This window comes from Spodoptera frugiperda, chromosome 10, assembly GCF_023101765.2.
Source record: "Spodoptera frugiperda isolate SF20-4 chromosome 10, AGI-APGP_CSIRO_Sfru_2.0, whole genome shotgun sequence".
Taxonomy (NCBI): domain Eukaryota; kingdom Metazoa; phylum Arthropoda; class Insecta; order Lepidoptera; family Noctuidae; genus Spodoptera; species Spodoptera frugiperda.
The window spans coordinates 1,943,201-1,968,346 of NC_064221.1; the positions used below are offsets into that span (position 1 = coordinate 1,943,201).

Below are 25,146 nucleotides of genomic sequence, written 5' to 3' on the forward strand. Positions count from 1 at the left end.
TCTGTGGATTTCGGATTTGCCGATGCCAATTTCACTCGGATTTTTTGGCATCGTCATTCCGTATGACGTCATCAGTACACATCGCATGTAGAGGATACTGATGAGTGGTCTGTACGATGCGGATTAGTGGACGCAGTTGTATGAGTTTCTATACAAGACAAACTAAAATCCATTGCGTGCGATGCGTACGATGCGGGCCTGTGGACGCTTACCTTTATTCTTTCCTATCTATAAGTATATTAAGTACCATCATCCACAAATACCAATAAAACAAAAACACATCAGCTTATTCTTTTATTTTTTTACTTACATAGCATAGAATACATATTTACAACAGTAATATCACAACAATCACAGCTCATCCTGAACAAAGCCTAAATCTAATTTGTTCGTTTTGATAAGGTTTCTATAGAAGTGCGCTGAAGCTCTAGGCGTGCGTGTGCGGAGAGGATTGTTGAAATCCACCTCGTACAGTCCAAATTTGTTACTGGAACATACAAATTTTAACAATTAATTAATAGATTTGGTAATAGGTTAATATCGTATAACATAAAGTGTGAAAGAGCCGTGTTTTGGCACGAATGGGTCGGGTTGACCGGAGTGACACCACGGCCTCAAAAAAACCCGCCGGCTCGACGAAAACCTGACGTGAAACAACGCTTGCGTTGTGTGAGTGATTTTACCGGAGGCCTAATTACCCGTCACGTCTTTTATCCCCGAAGGAGTAGGCAGAGGTGCACATTACGGCACGTAATGCTCCTGTACAATGTACACCCACTTTTCACTCAATTTATGTTGTAAGTCCCATGTATGATATAATAGGTGGTGAGCCTATTGCCATCCAGCGGGCATATTTCCAGACTCCGTGCTACTACTGAAATGTTTCGATAAACCGAAAAAAAAAACTCGCACTTACAACCACTCGGCCAACGAGGCAGTCAAAATAGAGTTTATACTTGTTCATAATGTTATTTTGTTCCTATAAATACATATTTGGATTTTGTACAGAACTTGACAGTCATGAAAATCTTCACACTAACGACAACCAAGCATAGGTTTTGGCTTGGCAACTTGGCTTTCCTTTCTTATTTCTTGTTTTTGGTGAGATAATAATATACGCATTAAATTGGACAAATATTGGGTTCACAAAAGTAAAAAGTTTATTATGTTAAGAATAATCCTTACCTGAGTCCATCCATCCACTCGAAGTTATCCATCAGCGTCCAGGCTGTATACCCAGTCACATTGACACCATCTTCTTTAATCGCCAGCAAAATCTAGAAAAATATTAAATTAAATTGCATTCATTAATTATTCAAGTCAATATTGAGATTTTGCGCTGATGTGAGCTTCATCATCATCATCATCAGCCTTTTCTCGTCCACTGCTGGACGTAGGCCTCTCCAATGGCACGCCACTGAGCTCGATCTTCAGCTCTACGCATCCAACCACTACCAGCCACCTTGTGGATATCGCCACTCCACCTAACTGGAGGGCGCCCTACACTGTCTACGCTTGCCTAAACGCGGTCTCCACTCTATAACACGTTTACCCCCACGGATGTGAGCTTAGCTGTTACAATTTGACTATCTAATGCCAGGTCATTAACGAATATTCGTTCGAGCACTAGACTGGAAACTACACTCACTAGTTATGTGTATCTTTACGATTAAGTTTCATCATCATCATCAGAGAGAAAACAGTCGTCATTTATTATCCTTAGGTATTCCGCCGCAACTCCTGTAAGCCAGGATCTACACTAGATACAAACATGAAAATCCTTAGGTATTATCATAATCATCATAATGAACAAAGACCTTCAATGTCAATAATCCCTCACCTGTCTCAAGTACTTCTTATAGTAATCGATCCTGTCGTGGTCATCGAGTCCAGCCTGCGTTGACAGACCATTCTCCGTGATGACGAATTCTATGTCTCCGTACTGTTGCTTCAACCAGACTAGTTGACGGCGTATACCTTCGGGATGCACCTGGAAGAAGAACCAGAAGACTGGTTATATTGTGGAGTGCAAAATTTTGCATAGATACTAGTGATTTTGAATTATAAATGGCCTTTATTATTCCTAAAGTGTCCATTTCTTTTAAGGGTGGAAAATCATCAAATGACTTTCTCTCGCCTAAGGCGTGGCGAGAGGGAGTGTCAGACTCTTACTGACTACAAACCATCCCGTTCCTGCTCCTACTCTTCAAGCCAGAGCCCCGGTAAAACCTCTAGGCAGTCTACAGCTCCGTATCATTCCCAAAGCGTCTACTGTATCAGATTAATTGTGTGTACATCAATTAAATTTAACTTATAGTAGTCCATTGAAATGTTACAATTTGAGGGCCGAATTATGCATTTTTTAGAGGACGCAATTTTATTTTTTGATCATGTAGGGGGGGTCAATAGAAGCTTAACTTGAAGTTTGTGGGGTCGCCACCCTTGTCCCTCGGCCGCCATCTTGGAAAAAGGGATGGAAACACTTTTTTTGCTATATCTCGGAAACTATGCATCGTAATAAAATTTTTAAAATCATAATTTGTAGAAAATTATTTTGCCTACAAATATGTTTCATAACTTTTTGCCCTAAATTAACAATTAAAGAAGTTATAAGTAAAAAAGTGAAATTTTGTTAATAAAATTTTGTCTTTTGCTCTATAACTTTTTTTTACATTTTATAAATAAATGGCTTCAGACCAATCTTGTAGAATATTTTTCGAGAAAAATTTTTCCCTACAACTGTTTTCAATTTCATTCATTAGAAACTCAGTTACAGCGCTCCGAAGTTAACCGGGTTCGTCAAATTAGTCCAGTCAAATAAGCTTAAATTAGGTAAGAATCTCGGAATGCGAGATGACCAGCTGTAATTTTGTAAATACTTGTATATTGAGCCCCTAAAACTTGTCTCAAAACCATGGTATATATGGTAGGGTGTAAGCAACTCTTAAAATTCAGGGTCAAAGGTCCCAAAAATCGTTCTTTTGCGGTTTTTTGGAAATATCTCATTTCCTATGGGTTTTTGGTATTTGTATTCGTTATCAATATTGTAGAATACAAAATTCTCTACAACTTTTGTCTAAATTTTTTTTGACATGGTGAACCGTTGTCGGCTTATAGGGCGGAGAACGCACGGTCAATTTTCCACTTTGGAAGCGTCTATCTTTCAAACAATCGAATTTGACGAAAAATGGTTTTAGAAACCATAACGTCTTTTTTAATGTCCTATCCATAACCAACCATCACGGATAGGTTAGCTGAAAAAAAAATGTCTGATGTGATGCAGTGACCGTGCGTTCTCCGCCCTCTAACTCGACAACGGTTCACCATGTAAAAAAAAATTAGACAAAAGTTGTAGAGAATTTTGTATTCTACAATATTGATAATGAATACAAATACCAAAAACCCATAGGAAATGAGATATTTCCAAAAAAACCGCAAAAGAACGATTTTTGGGACCTTTGACCCTGAATTTTAAGAGTTGCTTACACCCTACCATATGTACCATGGTTTTGAGACAAGTTTTAGGGTGTCAATATACAAGTATTTACAAAATTACAGCTGGTCATCTCGCATTCCGAGATTCTTACCTAATTTAAGCTTATTTGACTGGACTAATTTTACGAACCCGGTTAACTTCGGAGCGCTGTAACTGAGTTTCTAATGAATGAAATTGAAAACAGTTGCAGGGAAAAATTTTTCTCGAAAAATATTCTACAAGATTGGTCTGAAGCCATTTATTTATAAAATGTAAAAAAAAGTTATAGAGCAAAAGAGAAAATTTTATTAACAAAATTTCACTTTTTTACTTATAACTTCTTTAATTGTTAATTTAGGGCAAAAAGTTATTAAACATATTTGTAGGCAAAATAATTTTCTACAAATTATGATTTTAAAAATTTTATTACGATGCATAGTTTCCGAGATATAGCAAAAAAGTGTTTCCATCCCTTTTTCCAAGATGGCGGCCGAGGGACAAGGGTGGCGACCCCACAAACTTCAAGTTAAGCTTCTATTGACCCCCCCTACATGATCAAAAAATAAAATTGCGTCCTCTAAAAAATGTAAAGCTCATGTAACATTTCAATGGACTATAGGAAAAGTCCACTTTTCACCAGTTTTGTAAATTCTATAGAGTTAAGAATTTAAGGGTCGTTTGGGAATCAGGGATTGGGAAAGGACTAATTGGGCCACCCGTCCGTAACCTCACCCACACAAAGCAAGCGTTGTTTTATGTCAGTTTTCTGTGAGGCCATGGTATCACTCCGGTCGAGCCGGTCCATACTATATCCAAATCTTCTAAAATACTTACAAAGAACCAGAATGACAGAGTGGTGGGCCAGCTCTTATCTGCTTGCGTTTTGGCATTGAGCTGTATGGCGTCTGCAAAGGGCCAGGGTCCGAAGGTCTCACCCTCTCTCGCTGGGCGGATCAGGCGACTGGTGTACTGGTTCAGGGCGTAGAAGTCATAGGTTCCTGGAGAAGTTATGGGTTTGTGAACATTATTATTTTACAAAAAAAAAACAACACACGTCACGCCTTTTATCCCCGAAGGGGTAAGCAGAGGTGTTCATCGCGACACGTAATGCCGCTATACAATAAACACCCACTTTTCACTATTTGTTTTATAAGTCCCATGTACGTGGTGTGACGTTATTTTTTTGTTACTTTGTTACTTCCATGTTCTGTAACTGCCTTCGATTCTTAGACCAAACCATCATTTATTTATGAACTCGACTCCAAGACCTCAATAATATTTGCCCCAGCTTCGCATGAGTGCAACGGTGATATATTATGCATGTATTATATATACATACTAGCTTTTGCCCGCGACTTCGTCCGCGTAGTGGTTTTAGTGGTCAAAATGCTGCCGTATGTCATCTAAAATGTGAATTACTTGAGAATATGTTACTGTTAGCATTTTTAAAGATATGTATTCCAAAGAAACCACGACCGCCGATTCATCATTTTATAATCATGATGAAAAGTAGTCAAGGTTATCTATATTAGGTATTATCCTTTAATTTCCTATATATTGCCTATCAATAAAAAAATACATTGTTTCGTTGTTATATTCCAAAAAAAAAAAACATTCGTGTAAGCGTAACCTCAACACAAACAGGATTACTTTCGCATTCATAACATTAGTATGGTAGTAGGAATATTGGCGATTTAAATAAGTATATGTGTATTTAAATAAGAATCGAACGCGAGTGAAGCCACAGGCAACGTATTAACGAAAATGACGAATTTTTAAGCAAACATTAATCTCCTCTATTAAACATACTACGCCTTCTACCCTTTTTATTAAAAAGTAGCCTATGTTTTTTCGCTCCTCATTAAGTGTCTAAATACAAAATTTCACTGTTACAGCTTTAAAAATGACGAATTTCCATATGACCATTCATCCCCTATTTTTACCCACTCTCCCCTTTTTTTGCAATAAAAAGTAGACCATGTTCTTTCGTTCCTCATTAAGTATCTAAATACAAAGTTTTACTGTTACAGCTTTTAAAATGACGAATTTCCATATGACCATTTATCCCTTATTTTTACCCATTCTCCGCTATTTTTTTGCAATAAAATGTATCAAGGTCTATTCTATCTCAGTACTAAATTCCATCAAAATCGGTTCACTGGTTTAGACTTGAAAGCGTAATTACAGACAGACAGAGTTACTTTCGCATTTATAATATTAGTAGGGATTCTGTGCTCCAAGTCTCCAACGCACACTTATTCAATAGCATTTGTTTTTTAGTATCCAATAGCATTTATACAACAATGAACTTTATCCAATAGCAATAAAGCTCAATTTGACTCTACGTATTAGTTAGAAAACGTTTGTATGGGATAAAGGAAAGGGCAGTTTTTAGGGTTTTTCCGTCAATTATTTGATATTCTCTCACCTTTTAAACCTTCCCTGGACTTCTACAAATAATTCAAGACCAAAATTTGCCAAATCGGTCCAGCCGTTCTCGAGTTTTAGCGAGACAAAGGAATAGCAATTGATTTTTATATATATAGATAACACTTCCTCTTGAATCACTTTATCAATTAAAAAAATCAACATCAAAATCAGTTGCGAAGTTTTTAAGATTTGAGCATACAAAGGGACATAGGGACAGAGAGAGCGTCTTTGTTTTATACTATATAGTGACTAAAATCTTTTATCTTACCTCTAACGTACTCAATCTCTTGCTGTGTAAATGGTTGGAGTATTGGCCTGGTGTATCCAAGCTTCGAGTGGTAGTCTCCCAGCGCCTTCTCCAGTGCTGGTGGCCAACCTCCAGTCTTGGAGTAAATCGGGTGAGAATATTTACCGACCTGAAAAACACACATAAAAATGATCTTTGAAAGTCATATTTTAAAATCAATTATTCTGTAGGGTTTAGGCAATTTCATTAATTATGTACATTTAACCAGAATAAAAATTAGACACATTTTTAAGGGGGAATATCTTCCAATGACTAAATGACTTGAGCGAGAGGGAGTGTCAGACTCTTACTAACTAAAAACCACCCCGTTCCTAGTCCTGCCTGTCGAGCCGAAGTCTCGTTAAACTCGCTAGGTACCTAGTCCGCAGCTCCGGATAAATTAGACACTAAATAAGGGTATTTGTAGAGCTGAAGATCGAGCTCAGAGACGTGCCATTGGATTATTAAAGAAGTCCAGTAGTGGACAGACATGGGCTGATAAAGATGATGATAAGGGTATACAAGCTGAAATGGGAAAATAGCTCTTATTGCATACGTACACAGTTCTCTCTTGCTAGTTCAGCCAGTTCAGCATCGGCTGGTGACAGTGGATCGAACCAAATGTGATGATTAGCCACCGACACCTTACCTGTGAATAGATCAATATTTCATCGTTTAAGTTTCTTAAGATAATACAGTCATATGTAACATCGTGTCTTTTAAAACCCGGACGGTGAGTAGAGGTACACTACAAAAAACACACACACAATGTGACATCTACCTTTCAGCAGTTAGGTTATGGCTATGAGCCCCTTATAATAGGGGATGAGCCTGTTGCCATACATCTAGCATTTTTTTTTTATTCCAGATTTCTTGATGTTACTAGGATTTATACGGAACATCGTAAAAATTGCAAAATCTAAATTACGCTTTATCAGACTCGAAAACCAAAAACCGCTTGGTCAGCTTATTACCCACAAAATACTCATAAAATACAATATTTGCCAACTCACCATGATATTTAGGTCTAAATTCTTCATCGTACAGCCTATAAGCCTTAGCGTGGGCCATCACCACGTTCTTAGTGCACAAGTGGTTCCCAACTTCAGGGCTGATAATAGATGGAGCCAAGAGACCAGAATTATAAACCACGTCACAGATGATCAGGGGCTCATTGATTGTAATCCACCACTTCACACGATCACCGAATAAAGTGTATGCGACTCTTGCGTAGTCGACGAACCAATCTGCGACTAGAGGGTTTGCCCAGCCACCTGTAAATAGAAAATGGTATAGACGGATTTCAATTTTGTGCCATCATCATCTTTATATGCTTATAAATGCACGTCTTTTAGTAAGGAACAAGTAACCAAACCACTCAATTTGTGAAAGGGTCACACATATTGCGGATTTGTCAAAGCATTGTTTCCATATTTATTTAATCAAAACAAAGAATGCCGAACATGAAAAAGCCCAACGAAACTTTACTTGATGCCCAAAATGAACCAGAGATACTTTGCTCGGTTAATGTCTTATCGCCCTTAGACGAAGACGATTTAACGTAGGTAATCAAATATCACTTTATCTGGTCATCATCATCATCATCATCAGCCGACAGACATCCACTGCTGAACAAAGGCTTCCCCCTTAGTCCTCCACGTAGAACGACAAGCCGCCATCCGCATCCACTGGCTCCTCAGTATCTATATCTTTATCTGGTCATCTTACCCAAATCTTGAAGACTTTGTGGTAGATCCCAGTGGTATAATGTAACAAATGGCTCAATCCCCTTCTCCAGAAGACCATCGATCAGGTTGTTGTAGTAGTTCTTGCCATCCTCGCTGATGTGGTTCGAGAAACCAGATGGAAGCAGACGAGGCCAGGATATGGATAGCCTGGAAAGGAGAGAGAGATTTATCTGATCATAAATTTATAGGCACTGCTGTTTCAAAAGATTTTACGAAGAATACAATGGTACTATTTTGGCTATGCCAATCTGTTTATTAGATAGGATTTTACATGAAGTCCAACCAAAGTTGTTTTTTTTTTACGGTATAAGCCGGTAAACGAGCTGACGGATCACCTGATGGTACGAAATTGCCGCCGAAATGGACACCCGAAACACCACAAGCGTTAAAAATTGCCGGCCGTTTGGGGGTTAGGAATTTAAGGGTTATTGGGGAATCAGAAATCAGGAAGATTGGTAAGGGGGGTAATTGGGCCTCCGCTAACCTCACATATACAACGCAAACGCGATTTTCCGCCCATTCTTACCGAAGCATAGCTCTACCACTTAAATAACATATCATCTTTACCTATAGAAGTGCAATCCCAATTCCACAGCCATTTCGATGTCTCTTTTCCACAGATGATAGGAGTCGCAGGCAACATCTCCATTGGTCAGGTCTGCTATCTTCTCGGGATGTTCATGGCAAAAACGATCCCATACGCTTTCTCCTTTGTCTGCGAAAAGTATAACGTTTTTTAACCTTGGTAGACTCTTACGTCCAAATACTCAAACTTTAAGACAATCTCTAGACTCAAGACTAGTTCTGTCACTACAAATTCTTTATTAAAAGACAGAGATAGCACGATATTTAAGTACAATTTAAAATTGGGCAGCTTTTCAGTATTTAGGCATTAAGACTCCCAAGGTTTCAGAAAGTTTCATATGCTCTAGTCATAGTCATTTTGGATAGCTGGTACTGGATACCAAGCGGCAAAGCCATTAGGTTTCAAACGGTATGTTTTGACGTCGGTATAACAAAACGAGAGCTCTTGGCGCTCTAATTGGCCGGCCGGAATGAACCAACCAATCAGAGAACCGAACGCGCTCTCGTTTCTGTTTATCTTTTAAATTTTTTATCTGAAAGAACTCATTACATTAAAACAAAGCAGTAAAGAAGTGCAACTATGAGGGTGGTAGGGACTTACCGCTGGCATTCCACGCGCCTTCGACCTGGTAAGCAGCGGTAGCTGCCCCCCATAAGAACCCAGGTGGAAACGTCAGGTCTTCAGTACATGATGTCACTGTTAGCACAGCGCTGGGGAACAAAATATTTTTTTTTTAATTAAAAAAATAACTTTGCCCCACATCAGGATTTTCTCCTGTGTCGTGGGTGCGTTTACAAACATACAAGTTCACATACACATGACACCCAGACCCGGAACAACAATCTGTAGATCACACAAAAAGTTGTTCCGTGCGGGAATCGAACCCGCGACACGTTGCACGGCAGCGTTGCAAACATCTTCTAACTCTGAAGAAGAACTTCTAACTCTTAGGCCTTTATGGACTAAACGGCCTTGACAACTTGTCCATAATTAACATTCACTACTGAAATACTGATAATACAGCTAATTAATATTCTGACGAACAAATAACGCGAAGAGTCGGTTTTCTAGAAATTGTTTTGCTAATTTTGCGTAATATAACAAATCTGCTTTCGTAGATAAAAAAAATAGGGAATTATTAACAACACGGATCATAGAATTATGACCAAAAAGCTCGGTCAGGATGACTTTGTCCTTTCAAAGATATTTTTGTTATCTTTTAGTTTCCAAATAAATACAAGTGGGGTTAAGATTTTAAGATACAAATAAATAAAAAAACGTGAGTGCAAAATATTAATATTTTTATCTGATAAATGCTACTATCTCAATTATATAAATGTCTTATTTAAGATAAGTAAATACTTATCGATGCGTTGTATGTGTTATTATGTGCATAACTCGAAAACAATGAATTAAAGGGGATAGTAATCAAAAAGGTGACGCAGTGGTACATTACGAGGGTAGGGTTCCCAATAATTGTGTGTCTGTTTATTCACCATCCGCCGATCTTTTTTCTTTTTGTGGGGGGAAAATCATCCAATGACTTCTTCCACCTTAGGTGAGGCGGGAGGGAATGTCAGACTCTTACTGACTAATAACCACCCCGTTCCTTCTCCTGCTTTGAGCCGGAGCTCCGGTATCCTCTTACGTTGTCCGCAGCTCTGGATCACCATCCGCAGACCTGCGTTTACCTACTGTGGCCAGAGATCGTGGCGCGATCCCCGACTACCAGAGTGTCTCCTGCGGCGGCTGGGGCTTGAAAAAGATCGCTCGCTCGCGCGCTCCACCACCTCCTTAGCTAGCATAATTGCTTCGCAGAAGGAGCAGACGGTGTCCCAGTTCCCCTCGCTCCCCATCATGAGCTAAACCAGAGCCAGACACGAGACGTCACTTTCGTCGATCACTTCCCTGAGGACACGGCGGTGCTCAGCACATGCAGGGCACAACGCTACTGTATGCTACACCGTATCTTCCGGGTGGTCCTCGCAATGATGACACCCAGGTGTTTCCTCCCGCCGAATACGAAACAGGTACCTACCAAAACTTCCGTGTCCAGTAAGCACCTGCGTCAGGCGGTAGGTGAGGACGCCGAACATAGCGGTGCTCAACAGGGTACATTGCTACCTTATGCTCCGCCATGTCCTCATGCGGTGATGACACCCTGGGCGTTCCCTCCCACCGAATCCAAAACACATATCTCAAGAAACGTGAAGCCGGTAACCGGTAAAACCTGAGTCGAAGACGATAGAAGCAATTGGCCTACCGCCATTTTATATCCGGCACAGCTCTGCACTCTATATTTTGAAAAAGGCCCAATAATGGGTACATACCTACGACCCTTTAATTCGACCACTTGCGACCCTTCTACCAGTTTTAATAATAATTAACCAATACAGAACTTACCACAACACAACAATACTATTCCGATACATCGTCACTACAAGACAACAGAATGATTAGAACTACAATACACACACGCACAACTCACACAAATTGTCAACACATACTGTTATCAATCTTATATCACCATTCAAACATAATTAGTAGATTCAAGTATCCCGACAAACGTTGATATCTGATTAAAGAAAATATACTTTATTGTTTTATTTTTACGCACAAATTCGCACGCAATGAGGATAAAAGACTTTGGCCTGCCTTTTATAGACTTTGTTTATTAACTATCTAAATTAAGGAATAGTTGTAATGAAATGCAAAATTAATTACTTTTTTAGCGTTGATAAGTCTGCTAGATAAGCATGGAGCACTTAGATATTACCTTTTCAAATTTCATTCTGACCTTGAAAAGACCCGGGTCGTATTTCACAGGAAAAATAGATGCCGGCAAATTGTACCATTCTCTGGCTGCACGTATGTTATTGACTGAAGACTCTTACCTATATCCAAATAAAGGTAATTTATTAGGTTATATATAAGCGAGGTCGAGGCGCCCCGAGGTTTAAGACGTCTACTAACATACGTAAGGCGCCAGGGTGCTGTTTCCAAACCTGATATATAGTCCCTAATGTTCCTTTTTCCGAGACACCTATATTATGTACTTACTAAGATTATTTAGACACCACTGAAAACATCGAGTGACAAGGAAACGGTCATGAAACCTCGGCTTAAAGCTAATTTCTAATTATAAGTTCGACAACTATGAAATCTTCGGAACCAATCCAATCCATCCAAACCAATCCAATCCATTATAAAGACAATTTCTCCTAGAAAATAGTAATAGGTCAGATGTTGGTATCTTCACCTTAAATAGGCTACATTAATAGTTCCGATATTGAAATAGATAGAAATAAACATGGGTAATGGTGGTCTTTTTATTTTTTAAGAATATGGGGCAGCGCTGCCCGTGTACCCCCTAATTACACACCTAATTGCATTGAGCAAGTAATCCTAATGTATTGGACAATTTTAATGACACTGCCTTAAAAAACTTATCTGTTAACTAGGTTATTTTAGTAATAAAAGATATCAACTACAAAAATTAATCTCTAGATAGGTTTGTTTTTGGGTCGTTTTATAACTGTAATTAGGTACAAGGATGAGGAATGAAAGCAGGGTAGGGAGGCTTTTGCCCTGCATTGCGACGACCACGGCTAAAAATAAAATAAATAAAGAAATAGGTACAATATTTTAAATAACTGAAATTCTATCTTTATAATGGATGTATCATATGAGATAGTCCGTAGTAACTAATAATGAGAAAATAAATCTTTGGTTCTTTTAAAGACTTTATATACACCTGAAAAAGGCAGTTAAGATATACGTAACATTTAAATTAAGTAAGACCTGTAATACCTACCTTAACGTGCAAATAAATATTTTGAGTTTGAGTTTGAGTTTATATTTCCAAACGGTTATTATTTTCCAATTTCTGAACTATCAAATTCAACGTCAGTGATAAACTGTCACTGTCAAAGTCACATTGTACTTTGTATGGTACTGTTTTGAGGTTATGTTAGCCAAAATAACACGGTGTTTTTGAATTAAATATCTTTAAAATAATAGAATGAGTAAGAAACTTAATAATATGAAATGGGAATCCGTGGCGCTGGATGGATTCCCAGCGTCCATGACGGACAAATTCCAAGGTTTCGTGGGATTGGAAGAATGCACAGATTATAGTTTCGATAAAGAAGGCAAGCGGTCTAAAAAGGTTTGTTTATTTCTGTATTTAACCTTTTTACAATAATAAATTAATGGAACTTTACTGTAAGAGTTGTACCGCCGTGCTCAGAGTCATTTAATGGTTACTTAATTCAGTCCTTAGCAATTGTTTTCAGAACAAACTCGTTACCCTGCATTAGTTTAAAGTAACCATTAAATGTCTCTGAGTACAGCAGCTTGAAAGTTAAAAGATTAATCTTGTATCAGTAAGAAAGTTGTATTATATTTCAGTTTCATAGTTACAAACTGTGGTGTAATATTTTAATTGAACATGTGAAATTGTACCTAAATAAATTATCACATGCATGCATTATTAATTATAGCGATTTTCTGTGATTAATTCTTTTTTACTTTTGAATGATAAAGCAGGTTTTTAAACATGGACATAATTTTTTGTTTTAGTTTTGAACCATCTGTCCTATTGATACCTTATGCAATCTTTGACTTCCTACAAAATCAATAAAATCTTGAAAAATCTTAATCATTAATACAAACATACTTAATTAATATTCACAGAACAAAAAACAAGAAAAACTAGCTGCGAAAAGAGAACGGAAGAAGCGGAAATCCTCTGAAAGTGAAACCAAAGAGGTTCCAAGCAAAAAAGTTAAACTAGACAACGGTTTTATTGTAGAATCATGTAACAACACAGAACCATCACTAGCCAACAACAAACAAAAACGAAATAAGAACAAAAAGAAAAAAAATAAAAATGCTAAAAACTTAAATAATGACAATAATACTGGCGAAACTAGCGACGATGATAAAGAAAATGGCAACACTGAAGAAGTGCCAAAGAAAAAGAAATCTAAAAATAAAAAGAAAAAAGTAAAAGAGACTGTTGGTACTGAAAAAGTAGTAAAAAAGGTGAAACAAAGATTGGGAGATCTTCCGAAGTCTACGTCAGAATTGACTCCAGAAGATATGCTGACTTGGGCAGAGTTTAAGTTGCAAGAGCCTATAATTAAAGCTTTGACTGAACTGGGATTCAAACAGCCTACTAAGATCCAACAGTTGACCCTACCAGCTGCTATTCATGGTAAATATTAAATTAATCTTACTAATATTATAAGTGTGAATGTTTGTGAGTTTCAGTTTATGTTTATTACTCAAAATGGGTGAAGAAATCGGGGTGAAATTTGGAATAGCGGTAGGTAATGGTCTGGAATAACACATAGGACACTTTTTATCTTATGGGACCATGATCGAAGCAGCTGGCTGAAGCTAGTTATTCTTTGAATAGATTATAATTATTATAAGTACTTAAAAATTTTGTCTATTTGGTTCAGTGATTTCAACAGTTTTTAAAAATCAATTCCAAAGTAATTTCAAAGTATTACTTAGTTTTTTCCTTAAGAATAGTTTCTCATTTTTTAAAAGCCTTTAAGCAGCACTGACCTATTCCACAGCCATTACTATTACTAATACAGCCATTACTAATACATTCTAAAACACCTTCATTCTTCTTTCCAGGTCGTAGAGACATCCTAGGTGCAGCAGAGACAGGCAGCGGCAAAACCCTAGCCTTTGGCCTACCAATCCTTTGCGGTATCCTCAAACTAAAAGAAAAGGCAGAGCTAAAAGGCCTAGACGTCTACGACATACCATACAGGAAACCAGCTCTAAAGAAAAAGGAGGAACCAAAAGAAAAGAAGCAGAAATACAAACGAAAAGACCGCAAAGAGAATAAAAAGAAGATTGTACAAGAAGAAAAAGTCAAAGAGTCTTCAGAAGACGGCTATAGTAGTGGGAAAGAGAGTGATGAAGAAGGAACGAAGAATGTAACAGAAGGATCAAAGAACGTAGAAGAAGAGTATTTAGAAGAATATGATGTTCCTGTTAGAAAGAGGGATAATTCGGCCGATGAGGGGAATGACAGTGATGAGGAGAATTACATACATTTGTCTGATATGTTGGACTCTGATGATTTGGCTGATAGTAGTGATGATGAGGATACTGAAGGGGCTGATGATGAAGACGGTAGTGGTATTGATGATGATGATGATGATGGTGGGGAAAGTGGGGATGATGTTGAGAGTGGGGATGAAGAGGATAGTGATGCAAGTGGGGATATAGATGGTGATGGGAGTGGTGACGATGAGGATTTGGAGGAAGAAGAAAATGAGGATGCTGATGAAGTCAATGAGGATGAACAAGGTATTTGTATTGACTTTTTTATAGTTTGGCCATTATAAACGTGTAAACTATCATGTCAAATAGTATAACTATAAGTAGTAGGTAGTAATTGTGGAAAAGAAATTCAAAATGGGTATTATTGCACTGTTTTATATATTATTCTGATGGATGTTTTTATATGTTTAGGGTAATATATGGTTCTAATTTCTGACTGCCTCATTAATCGAGTGGTCGCAAGTGCGACTGCCGGACAAAAAGTCTCGGGTTTAATTCCCGGGTCGGGCAAAGTATTGCTAGGCTTATAGGCTTACGCCCTATTACATGGGACTTATAACACAAATGGTAAAAAGTGGGTGTACATTGAATAGCGGTATTACGTGCCGTAATTTACAACTCTGCCTACCCTTTCAGAGATAAAAGGCGTGACGTTGTTGTTTCTAACTTCTTTTATATCAATTTCTTTCAGGCGTAGGCTGTGTAAAGGTGGTAGACAACATAGAAATGCCCGGCCACGTGTCCGTGAAGACTGGCAAGCCGTTGTATGCTCTCATCCTAACTCCTACGAGGGAACTCGCTATACAGATCAGCAGGCATCTGATAGCCGCTGCCAAGTATACAGGTTTGTGTCTTATGTTTATAGGTGAAGGGTTGATATTTGTGTGTGTTATTTTGCGGTATATAAGTCGTTTGGATTCTAAATTAAGTTACTTAAAACTTGACTGCACGGTACCGGCTACCGTGCAACGTGTAGCGGGTTCGATTCCCGCACGGATCGACTCTTTGTGTGATCTGCAAATTGTTGTTTCGGGTCTGGAAATCATGTGTATATGAAATTGTATATTTGTAAACGCACCCACGACACAAGAGAAAATAAAAGAAGTAGTTGTAGCTTATTTAATCCTTTTAAAGGCAATGGAGGTCATTTATAATACCAAAGAAAAAAATATAATAAAAATAAATAAACAATTTAATTTTATTTGTCCATTAAAACTTAATAAATTGTCTACGTTTTCGATACATTTATAAAAACTAAAAATCTTTGGTTTTTATTACTAAAATCCTTCTATTTTGTAGTCGGTTTAAACCGTACAACTCATAATATCAAAATATTACTTCCTATACGTACCTAAATATTTAATTTTTATTACAAAATATCATCAGGTATAAAAGTAGCCACAATAGTGGGCGGCATGGCGGCCGTGAAACAGGAGAGGGTGCTCCGCTCCGGGCCCGAGATAGTGGTCGCTACGCCGGGACGGCTGTGGGAGCTCATTGGCCAGGGACAACCACATCTACAGCAGTTGGATTCTGTCAAGTAAGTAGACATAACTAATTAATTTTATACGTCTTTCAAATGAGTTGTAGAAACGAAAATATAAAATAAAATACTGATTCCATAGTATCGGCCATGACCGACTAGTTTCGAGTCACAACGGAACCCTGTATCATAAATTACATTATGTGACGACATTACAGCACATTACGTTGCGCACCTATGTTATCTAGTATGTATCAAGATAGTCATTATACTCGTATTCCTCGCTTACATGTAGGTAAGCTAAGATAATGGAACGCCAAATGCCGTGATTCTGGCATACTTCTTTGGTTTAATATACATTAGTACATTTACCAATCTCTTTTAGCATGCTCAACGATTGAGAGCCTTTTTAATGTATAAATGACGTATTTTATGCAAATATGCTTGCCTTATACGTAAAGAGCTAAATATTATTTTCTTCTACAGATTCCTAGCAATAGACGAGACGGACCGCATGATAGAGCGCGGCCACTTCGAGGAGTTGACGCCGCTACTGGAGCGCCTGAACGCGGACGAGGAGCGCAGGGCCGCGCGACAGAACTTCGTGTTCTCCGCCACTCTTACCATGGTGCATGATCTACCCACGCACATGAAGGGGAAGAAAGTATGTCATATTTTTTTATTATTAAAGAACAAAACTCGGAGGGTCGGTTTTAGAGGGATATAGAGATATACAATCACCACTAGATACTTTTCTTTTAAATGGGAGAAAATCATTGACAATGACTCAATCAATGACTACTCCCGCCTAGGGCGAGGCGAGAGGGAGTGTCAGACTCTTACAAGCAACGCCCCTTGCGGGAAAGCGAAGAAACAATAAATAGAGAGTCCAAGTATCTACTAGTCCAGAGCTGCGGACTACCTAGCGGGTTTACCGGGGCTCCGGCTCGAAAAGCAGGAGTAGGATTGGGTGGTTTTTAGTCAGTAAGAGTCTGACACTCCTTCTAGCCTCACCCAAGGCGGGAGAAGTCATTGGATGATTTAGCCCCTCAAAAAAAAAAAGTTTGTCTGACACGCCCTCTCGTCTTTTTTTGGACCCCAAGGTGGGAAATCTTAATAAAGTAGAACAAAAGGTACTGTCAGACCCTTACTGACTAAAACTCACCAGTGGGTGTTCATTTCTTCCATGCTCCGTCTCAGAGTCGCGCTCGAATAAAACATGCGCCACCATCTCGCGTACCCTCTCGCCTCACTCAAAGCGAAAGAAGCCAATAGATGACTCCCCCCCTCTTAAAAAACTAGGATACCTACCCGAAACCCCTAACTACGACATTATCACAATATTCCAGGTAACGAAACACGGTAAGATAATAAACCGTAAGATCGAGAAGATGACTCCGCAGCAGAAGGTGAACCGGCTCGTCAGGATGATCGGCATGACGGAGCCCAAGGTCGTCGACATCACCACGCAGAACTTGGGTGAGCACCACTGTATTTATTTACCTAATTGTACTTCAATGAACAGTACCTCTAGTACGAGTTTGGTTTACGTTCAACGAGTTCAAAACGAGAGGGTGTTTGATTAGTTGGTTTATTCAAGCCGGTAAAGCTCTTTTGACTGCACGGTTAGCGCGGTGGCTGGGCAACTGGCTGCCGTGCAACGTGTCGCGGGTTCGATTCCCGCACGGAACAACTCTTTGTGTGATCCACAGATTGTTGTTCCGGGTCTGGGCGTGATGTGTATGTGAACTTGTATGTTTGTAAACGCACCCTGCAAAAAAACTCATACTAAGGGTACATAACATACCCGCGCGCAAATTTCAGCGTAATTGACGGACGAACATCCAAACAAACAAACTTTTACATTTCTAAATATTAGTGTGATTATTGTATTTTTTTTTTTATTATTATTTTATGGAGCACGTAAGTCTACTACTTATACCGATGGTAAGCAATCGCCGCCGCTTATGGACACTTGAAACACCAGAGGCGTTATTAGTGCGTTGCCGGCCTTTTGGGGGTCAGGAATTTAAGGGTTGTTGGGGAATCGGGGATTGGGAAGGGGGAAATTGGGCCTCTGGTAACCTCACTCACAACAATTAAGTTAATAATATATTTATAACGTCTAACCATCACCCCCTCCCCCCATCTCCGTTACAGGTACAGCAGAAACGCTAACAGAGTCCCGTATTACATGCGCGTTGGAACATAAAGACGCATACCTATACTATATAGTCAAGAGGCACCCCGGCAGGACTATTGTATTCTGTAACTCTATAGGCAGTGTTAAGAGGTGAGATTTGTACTCTATTCTTTTAGTATTAAGGTTGATTTTGCTATAGCTAAAATGGTGTGAGTTAAGACATTTTTTTTATTGGTTCTCTGTATGTAGGTAATGCCCGAATACTCAAATGCTACTCAATTTTAAGACGCTCTCAAATGTAGTTCTCTCACTATCAATTCTTTATGAAATGACAGAGATAGCACGATATTTAAGTACAACTTAAAATTGAGTAGCGTTTGAGTATTCGAGCGTAAGTTTTATACTCTATTTTTGTAAGATTAAGATTGATTTTGTTATAGCGAAGGTGGTGTGAGCTAAAAGATTATTTGGTTTTCTGTAACTCTGTTATCAGTAAAATTCAAAGTATTGATCCCTATTTTATTGGTATTAAGGTCGGTTTTTCAATCCCTTCGTTACCAATTCGTAGATGAACAGGAGAAAATAATAAATCTATAATATGTTTAATGTTATGAATTTGTGTTTCAGATTAGCCCAATTGTTTACACTGCTCAAGTGTCGCCCTCTACCGCTACACGCCAGCATGCCGCAACGACAGAGAATAAAGAACTTAGAAAGGTAAGTTTTAATCCAATTACAAAGAAAACACTAAACACTTAAAAATATACCACCTTTGTGCCTATTTAATAAATCTTAATTTCCTCTTTGTATATGAAGAAAATAGTAAATATAAACTAAAGCATGATTCTAATCTATTCAAATATAACAAAACAATATATTTTTTATAATATCTAACTGTCGTAAGATTTACCAATCAAATTTTCATAAAATACTCTACAACGGACACGCCCGACTAATTTCCAACTCATCCAAAGCCCATACTAAGACAACATACCATAGCTAACTCCCTCCAACTCAAATTTCCTCCCAGATTCCGAGACGACCCTCACGGAGTGCTAATAGCAACAGACGTAGCGGCGAGAGGTCTGGACATCCCTCACGTGGAACACGTGATACATTACCAAGTGCCTCGCACGGCCGAGAACTATGTACATCGCAGCGGGAGGACCGCCAGAGCCAGTCGGGAGGGCCTCACTATACTCATGATGGATCCCTCTGAAGCCTATCTGTATGCGAAAATGTGCCGTACTTTGAATAAAAGTAAGTTTCAAATTTAAATAAATTTATTTTTTGATCATGCAGAAGATGTTATAATGTAACCATCATAACATCTTTTATAACCAAAAGACCATGTCTATTTTATACGGACAAGTATGAAAACGATCGAGGATTCCTCCAAAACTATCGAGCTTCCTCGAAATCAATCGGGCGTCCTTGATCACTTTCGCACGTTTTCAATTGCTTTTGAGCTTTACTTGAAAACAATTGAACGTTACTCGTTATTAAGCCTTTAACTGCCATCAGAAAACTGTTGAAGGCAAATCCTCCACAAACGTAGGTCACTGGTGGCCTACGTGGCAGTTAACGTTTATTATAAATCTATAATTTCCTCCCCAGCATCTGAAGTCCCGACCTTCCCAGTAGACAGTCAGGTCCTGGCTCCCATCAAGGAGCTGATGGTGGTAGCCCGAGAGTTGGATGCACTGGAACTCAAGAAGCGCAGGGCTGCGCAGGCGCATGGATGGAAGGAACGAGCTGCCAGAGAGATGGACATCATTATTGATGATGATGATCTGTATCCTTTTTGCAAATAGTTTTTTTTTTCTAGGTTTTTTTTTAATTATAGGTTGTTGGTAAAGTAGTATAGCGGTGTTGTGAAGTTTAAATTTAAATCACGAATGGTTTTCGAAATTTAATGTGAGAGAGCCATGCTTCGGCACGAATAGGTCAGGACTCGCAGTAAAACCGACGTGCCTCACATAAAACCGACGTGAAATCAGCGCTGTCGTTTTTGCATGTGTGAGTGAGCCCCTCTAACCAGAGGCTCCGATTCCCTTAAATTCCTAACCCCCAAAAAGCCGGCAACGCACTTGTAACGCCTCTAATGTTCCGGGTGTCCATAGGCGACGGCGATTACTTACCATCAGGTGATCCACTCTGCTTGTTTAGTTTAGCTTTTCAAGTGCGTTTGCCGTAGAAACGATTTTGGCTTCATAACCCAGAACCCCAATCACTATTTTTAACCGACTTCAAAAAAAGGAGGAGGTTCTCATTTCATCATAAAATTAACATATTAACTGCCACGTATGACGTATGTCACCGATGACCTACGTTAGTGGAGGATTTGCCTTCAACAGTTTTCTGATGCCAGTTAAAAGCTTAATAAATACTTTACAAATTACCCTTAATTATTATTAGAACTTATAATGGGATATTTACCATGTTTATTCATTTTATCGAGTTTCCGATATTTCGGCACTGTTGCAAGCGCCATGTTCACGGATTAACTGCAACTGAAATTACCCTTAACTCTATCACAGTCCAGTGAAGCAGGTGAACGCGTCAATAGACAAGGAGCTAAAGGCCAAACGTCGGCAACTCGACTCGTTGCTCTCCCGGCCTATATACCCTCGGGGATTCTCCTTCAAATACCCCACTCTTAACAATGATACCACGGTCTTCCAGGGCAGCGAGGAAAATGCACTACAGGTAATGGGATTTCGACCTTATTTAGTTAGAATTTAGGTTAGGTTTGTGTTTTTGTTGTGTTTGGGTGTTGATATTGTAAAATGGGTCTTATTATAACCGTGGAGTTCCATAAACACGTGGGACAAATTTGTCTCTCTGCATCACCCTAAGGTTGACTGTTAGAGTTTGCCAAACTGGCATTAAGTCCACCATTGTATAAATGTGCATAAAGTGTAAAATAAATAAATAAAAAATAAAATTTATCACTATCAAGTGAATAATAATTAGCATGATACTCATATGTACATAACATATTATCCACGTGTCCACAAGTGCCACTGGAGAGAATTCAATTCTCGTGTCACCAAATCTTTGTTAGACGTTATTCTAGTGTCTCAGTATTGAATCAATTTCCACTTTTTTACCTGTAGGTATATTAAATCACATACCTGAACTAACCTGCTGACCACTTTATTTATAGCAGGCGTAATATTAATATATATAGTGTCTTTCTAACAGGTAATGAAAAACGCATTAGAATCAGGACAGCTGAAGAAAGAAAAACGGAAAAGTAAGAACGCGCCGCTGCTACAGCTGCAGAAGAAATTTAAGAAAAAATAGATAATACAATTTGTATATAACTACTGTTATTATATATTGTGTAATAAATCATTTTTACAATAATTATTACAAGGTTTTTTTTTTATTTGCCTTTAAAGAGCCATCAGATCCAATAGGAGCCAAGCAGAACCGCTCAGGAGTGGCGAGTGAAATATAAAGCTGAAGAAATTGTTTGTTTGTTTAAATAATCGCAGAAACTACTGGTTTGAAATGAAAAATTATTTTTGTGTTGGAAGTATTTATCGAGGAAGACTATAGGCTCTACCTCAGGTTACGATACAATCAATAGGAGCTGAGCAGCGAATGGGCCGGCTCGACCGGAGTGTTACCACGGCCTTACAGAAAACCGGCGTGAAACAACGCTTGCGTTGTGTAAGTGAGATTAGCAGAGCCCCAATTACCGCCCTTCCCAATCTTTTCAATCTCCGATTCCCCAACAACCCAATCCTAAGCCCTAAAAGGCCGGCAACGCACTTGTAACGTCTCTGGTATTTCGGGTGTCAATAGGTGGCGGTAATTGCTTACCATCAAGTGATCCGACTGTTCATTTACCTACCGGCTTATACCATAATGATGCAAAGCCATATTAAAATCACTAGTAATAAAAACATATTACATACCTTTTGTACCTATGTACCTAGTATAATAGGCACAAGTAATAGATAGAAGCCTTGTGTATGTGTATGTATAAAAATATTCGCCAGTCACCGCATGACGATGCATTACATAAATAAAATAACATAGCGAGGATTGTTTAATGTTTATCTTTTACATTATATGTGTTTTATTCTCTGAAAGATATTTTTTATTCTTAGTGCAATACTATATAGGAAGGTATATTTTTATATGGAGGTAATAATCAGTTTTCATATAAGATCCTTATTGACGATGTGGTGAACCGAACTAACTACATCTGATGAGTGAGCCCCTAAATAAAATAGACTTTAATCTATAGAATAACATCAGGCGTAACTTTGCGGAAATAGGTTGCTTATGGGCAGACTTGCTCCATCGTAGGCCGCATCATCACTTACCATCAGGCGAGATAGCAGCCTAGGTATATCTATATCATCACACCTTAAAAAGGGGTAGGCAAAGGTGCACATTACGGCACGTAATGTCACTGTACAATGTAATAGGGGGTGAGCCTATTGCTATATGTATACTGGGCACAATTCCAGACTCCGTGCTACTACTCAAAAACTTTTGATAACCTGAAAAACGCCCAGCAATAGCTTGCCCGATCTGGCATCGAGCCCAAAACCCCTTGTCCGGCAGTCGCATTTGCCACCTCGATCAACAAAGCAGTCTATAAATTAGGCCTTACATTTAATATGCACCACTGTCTACTCCTTTAAGAATATAAAGGCGTGATGTTATATTATGAAAGCTATGTTAGTATTCAACCAGGTCCCAGCATTGTCTCTTTCTTATGTTTGTAAATCAATGGTATCCACTTGTCTTGTAAAGCTATCTACACACTCTTTACTTTTTAACCGACTCCCCGAAAAGGTTATGAATTCGACCTGTATTTTTTTACACTACACATTTTCTGGAGATGTCCGCGATGGACAATCATAGAGAATCGTGACTTTCTTGCATTATCGCCTTCAATCTCCAATCTCCTCCTATCAACTCCTAGGTGTGTAGAGGAGACCCATAATCCAGTAGACTATCATCATCATAAGCCTGTTCTCGTCAACTGCTGGACACAGGCCTTTCCAATGGCACGCCACTGAGCTCGATCTTCAGCTCTACGTAGGTATCCAACCACTACCAGCCACCTTTCGGATATCATCACTTCACCTAACTCAAGGGCGCCCTACACTACGATTGCCTAGACGCTATCACTACTCTAGAACACGTTTGCCCCAACGGTAATCGGTTCTTCGACAAATGTGACAGGCCCACTGCCACTTCAGCTTGCTAATCTTTTGAGCTATTATTTTTTTAGCTATGTCGGTAACTTTAGTTCTTTGTCGGATCACCTCGTTACGGATTTGATCCTCCAGAGAGACTCCGAGCATAGCTCTCTCCATAGCTTGCTGCCCAGTGAACTATCACGGTTGTTAATGTACCATATATACGTGTGCACAAAGCCTAAATGATCACAAGACGTGTTGTGTCAACACAAAATACGCTGTTGTTGCTTGAAAAATGTACACTAACTACTGCTATAGGTACTGGATATCTTCTGCAAAGGATTTATACTTCAACTACCTAATAAATTCACTAAATGATGGCTGAACAGGATAGTTATATTGTAGTTAGGTACTGTTGAACACTATGAATAGTGTCGTTTGGTCGATGTAAGATCGCCAATCTGGCCAAAAAACTGATGACTGTTGATGAAGCGAAAGAAATTTGTAAGAAGTAGTTATTAGCGTCCCATTTTCTCTGCCTACCCCCCTGATAGACCGACGTGAGGTTATGTCTGTATCTTAAACAAGTTTATAAGGAATTCAAGGATCCGGCGGGCTCAAAGAGCAGGGGTAGCAACGGGGTGGCTTTTAGTCAATAAGAGTTTGTCACTCACTCGCACCTCAACCTAAGTGGGAGAAGTCATTGGATGACTATCCCCAACTAACAGAAAAATAATGTAAATTTCGAAGTACCTACCTACTAAAGCCATCACATATCTATGACTAAAGCTAATATAAAAATCAATATCATAGCTAACTTGACCTTTCATAATTCACTTCAGTAAATAACACAGACTTGGTATTAAAACTAGTTATTTTTAGTAACGCCACACCCTTACTTCCCTGGAGTTGTTAATTTACATACGCCTACACAGTTACAACGCTTGTTTGAAGTCCCTGAAGTCAAAGGTAGATATGAAATTACAAATTAAATAGAATGATGTCCCAATTTTTTTCCTTTTTTAATACGAAATGAGTCGGCGTTTGTCCACTATCTTGACTGGTAAGCGATGAAGTGGCCTATGATGGAGCACGCCTACCCATGTGTATTACTCGACATTCCTATTATTCTAATGACGACACGCCTGATGGCATGGTTATCAGAAGAACCCCTCGCAACACCAGAGGCATTAATTAATCCCATGGTGGACCATGCAAGAAACTGTTTATCGTAAGTGACCCGGTTGTGGCCACTTTAAGAATTTTGTCAACTTTGAGGCTTTCTTAACTTAGAGTTTTTGTTATCACGAACATATTTCTTGTAAAAAGTCATTTAACATGTATTAATTTTGCCTAAGAAAACCCTTTTTTTAAAGAACATCCAATAGAAAAATAACTGTATAAAAAAGAAAGAAAAAAGGGAGTTTGTGCCATTTTTGGCCAGATTCGTGCCATTTCTGGCCACGGTCGTGTGCCAGTTCTGGCCATCAAAAAATACAATAAAAGTAATCAAAATTTATTAATTAAATTTGACATTTTAGAAACAATGATTTTTATTTAGTTTGGAAAATATGAAATATTATTACTTTACTTGAATTTAACTTACAAATAAAGAGATCAACATTTATATGACGTTGGTAAAAGCTGCAAAGTAAACTGACCTCCCCTTTGTGTGAAGGCAATTTATTGCATCTCGGAAAATGAAAAATATGTATTTGTTGATATGTAAAGCCA

The 25,146-nt window shown here is 38.6% G+C and overlaps 2 protein-coding genes across 2 annotated transcripts; one reads left to right on the forward strand and one right to left on the reverse strand.

Moving 5' to 3' along the window:
- Nucleotides 1–281: 281 nt before the first annotated feature.
- Nucleotides 282–11,148, reverse strand: LOC118277669 (myrosinase 1-like). The gene is made up of 11 exons (XM_050696192.1): nucleotides 10,929–11,148; nucleotides 9,126–9,235; nucleotides 8,507–8,654; nucleotides 7,920–8,086; nucleotides 7,205–7,465; nucleotides 6,752–6,840; nucleotides 6,174–6,321; nucleotides 4,310–4,473; nucleotides 1,841–1,990; nucleotides 1,186–1,277; nucleotides 282–487 (listed from the first exon to the last, which is right to left on the reverse strand). The coding sequence occupies exons 1-11, from the start codon at nucleotides 10,955–10,957 to the stop codon at nucleotides 352–354; spliced, it is 1,494 nt and encodes a 497-aa protein (XP_050552149.1). The 5' UTR covers nucleotides 10,958–11,148; the 3' UTR covers nucleotides 282–351.
- Nucleotides 11,149–12,450: 1,302 nt separating this feature from the next.
- Nucleotides 12,451–21,616, forward strand: LOC118277479 (ATP-dependent RNA helicase DDX24). The gene is made up of 13 exons (XM_035596300.2): nucleotides 12,451–12,693; nucleotides 13,221–13,743; nucleotides 14,178–14,861; nucleotides 15,307–15,459; nucleotides 16,002–16,155; nucleotides 16,585–16,762; nucleotides 17,448–17,577; nucleotides 18,259–18,391; nucleotides 18,869–18,958; nucleotides 19,272–19,501; nucleotides 19,859–20,036; nucleotides 20,782–20,950; nucleotides 21,449–21,616. The coding sequence occupies exons 1-13, from the start codon at nucleotides 12,547–12,549 to the stop codon at nucleotides 21,548–21,550; spliced, it is 2,871 nt and encodes a 956-aa protein (XP_035452193.2). The 5' UTR covers nucleotides 12,451–12,546; the 3' UTR covers nucleotides 21,551–21,616.
- Nucleotides 21,617–25,146: the final 3,530 nt, after the last annotated feature.

What these genes read in the sequence shown, in the direction of transcription:
- LOC118277669 (XM_050696192.1), bottom strand. Translation starts at nt 10,957, where the DNA reads ATGTATCGGAATAGTATTGTTGTGTTGTG. An exon ending in ACAAAGTCTTCAAGATTTGG is followed by an intron (nt 7,466 to 7,919) that starts GTAAGATGACCA and finishes TTCTATTTACAG; the next exon opens with GTGGCTGGGCAAACCCTCTA. An exon ending in AGAGATTGAGTACGTTAGAG is followed by an intron (nt 4,474 to 6,173) that starts GTAAGATAAAAG and finishes TAACTTCTCCAG; the next exon opens with GAACCTATGACTTCTACGCC.
- LOC118277479 (XM_035596300.2), top strand. Translation starts at nt 12,547, where the DNA reads ATGAGTAAGAAACTTAATAATATGAAATGGGAATCCGTGGCGCTGGAT. An exon ending in GTGCCGTACTTTGAATAAAA is followed by an intron (nt 19,502 to 19,858) that starts GTAAGTTTCAAA and finishes TTTCCTCCCCAG; the next exon opens with CATCTGAAGTCCCGACCTTC. An exon ending in GCGAGGAAAATGCACTACAG is followed by an intron (nt 20,951 to 21,448) that starts GTAATGGGATTT and finishes TCTTTCTAACAG; the next exon opens with GTAATGAAAAACGCATTAGA.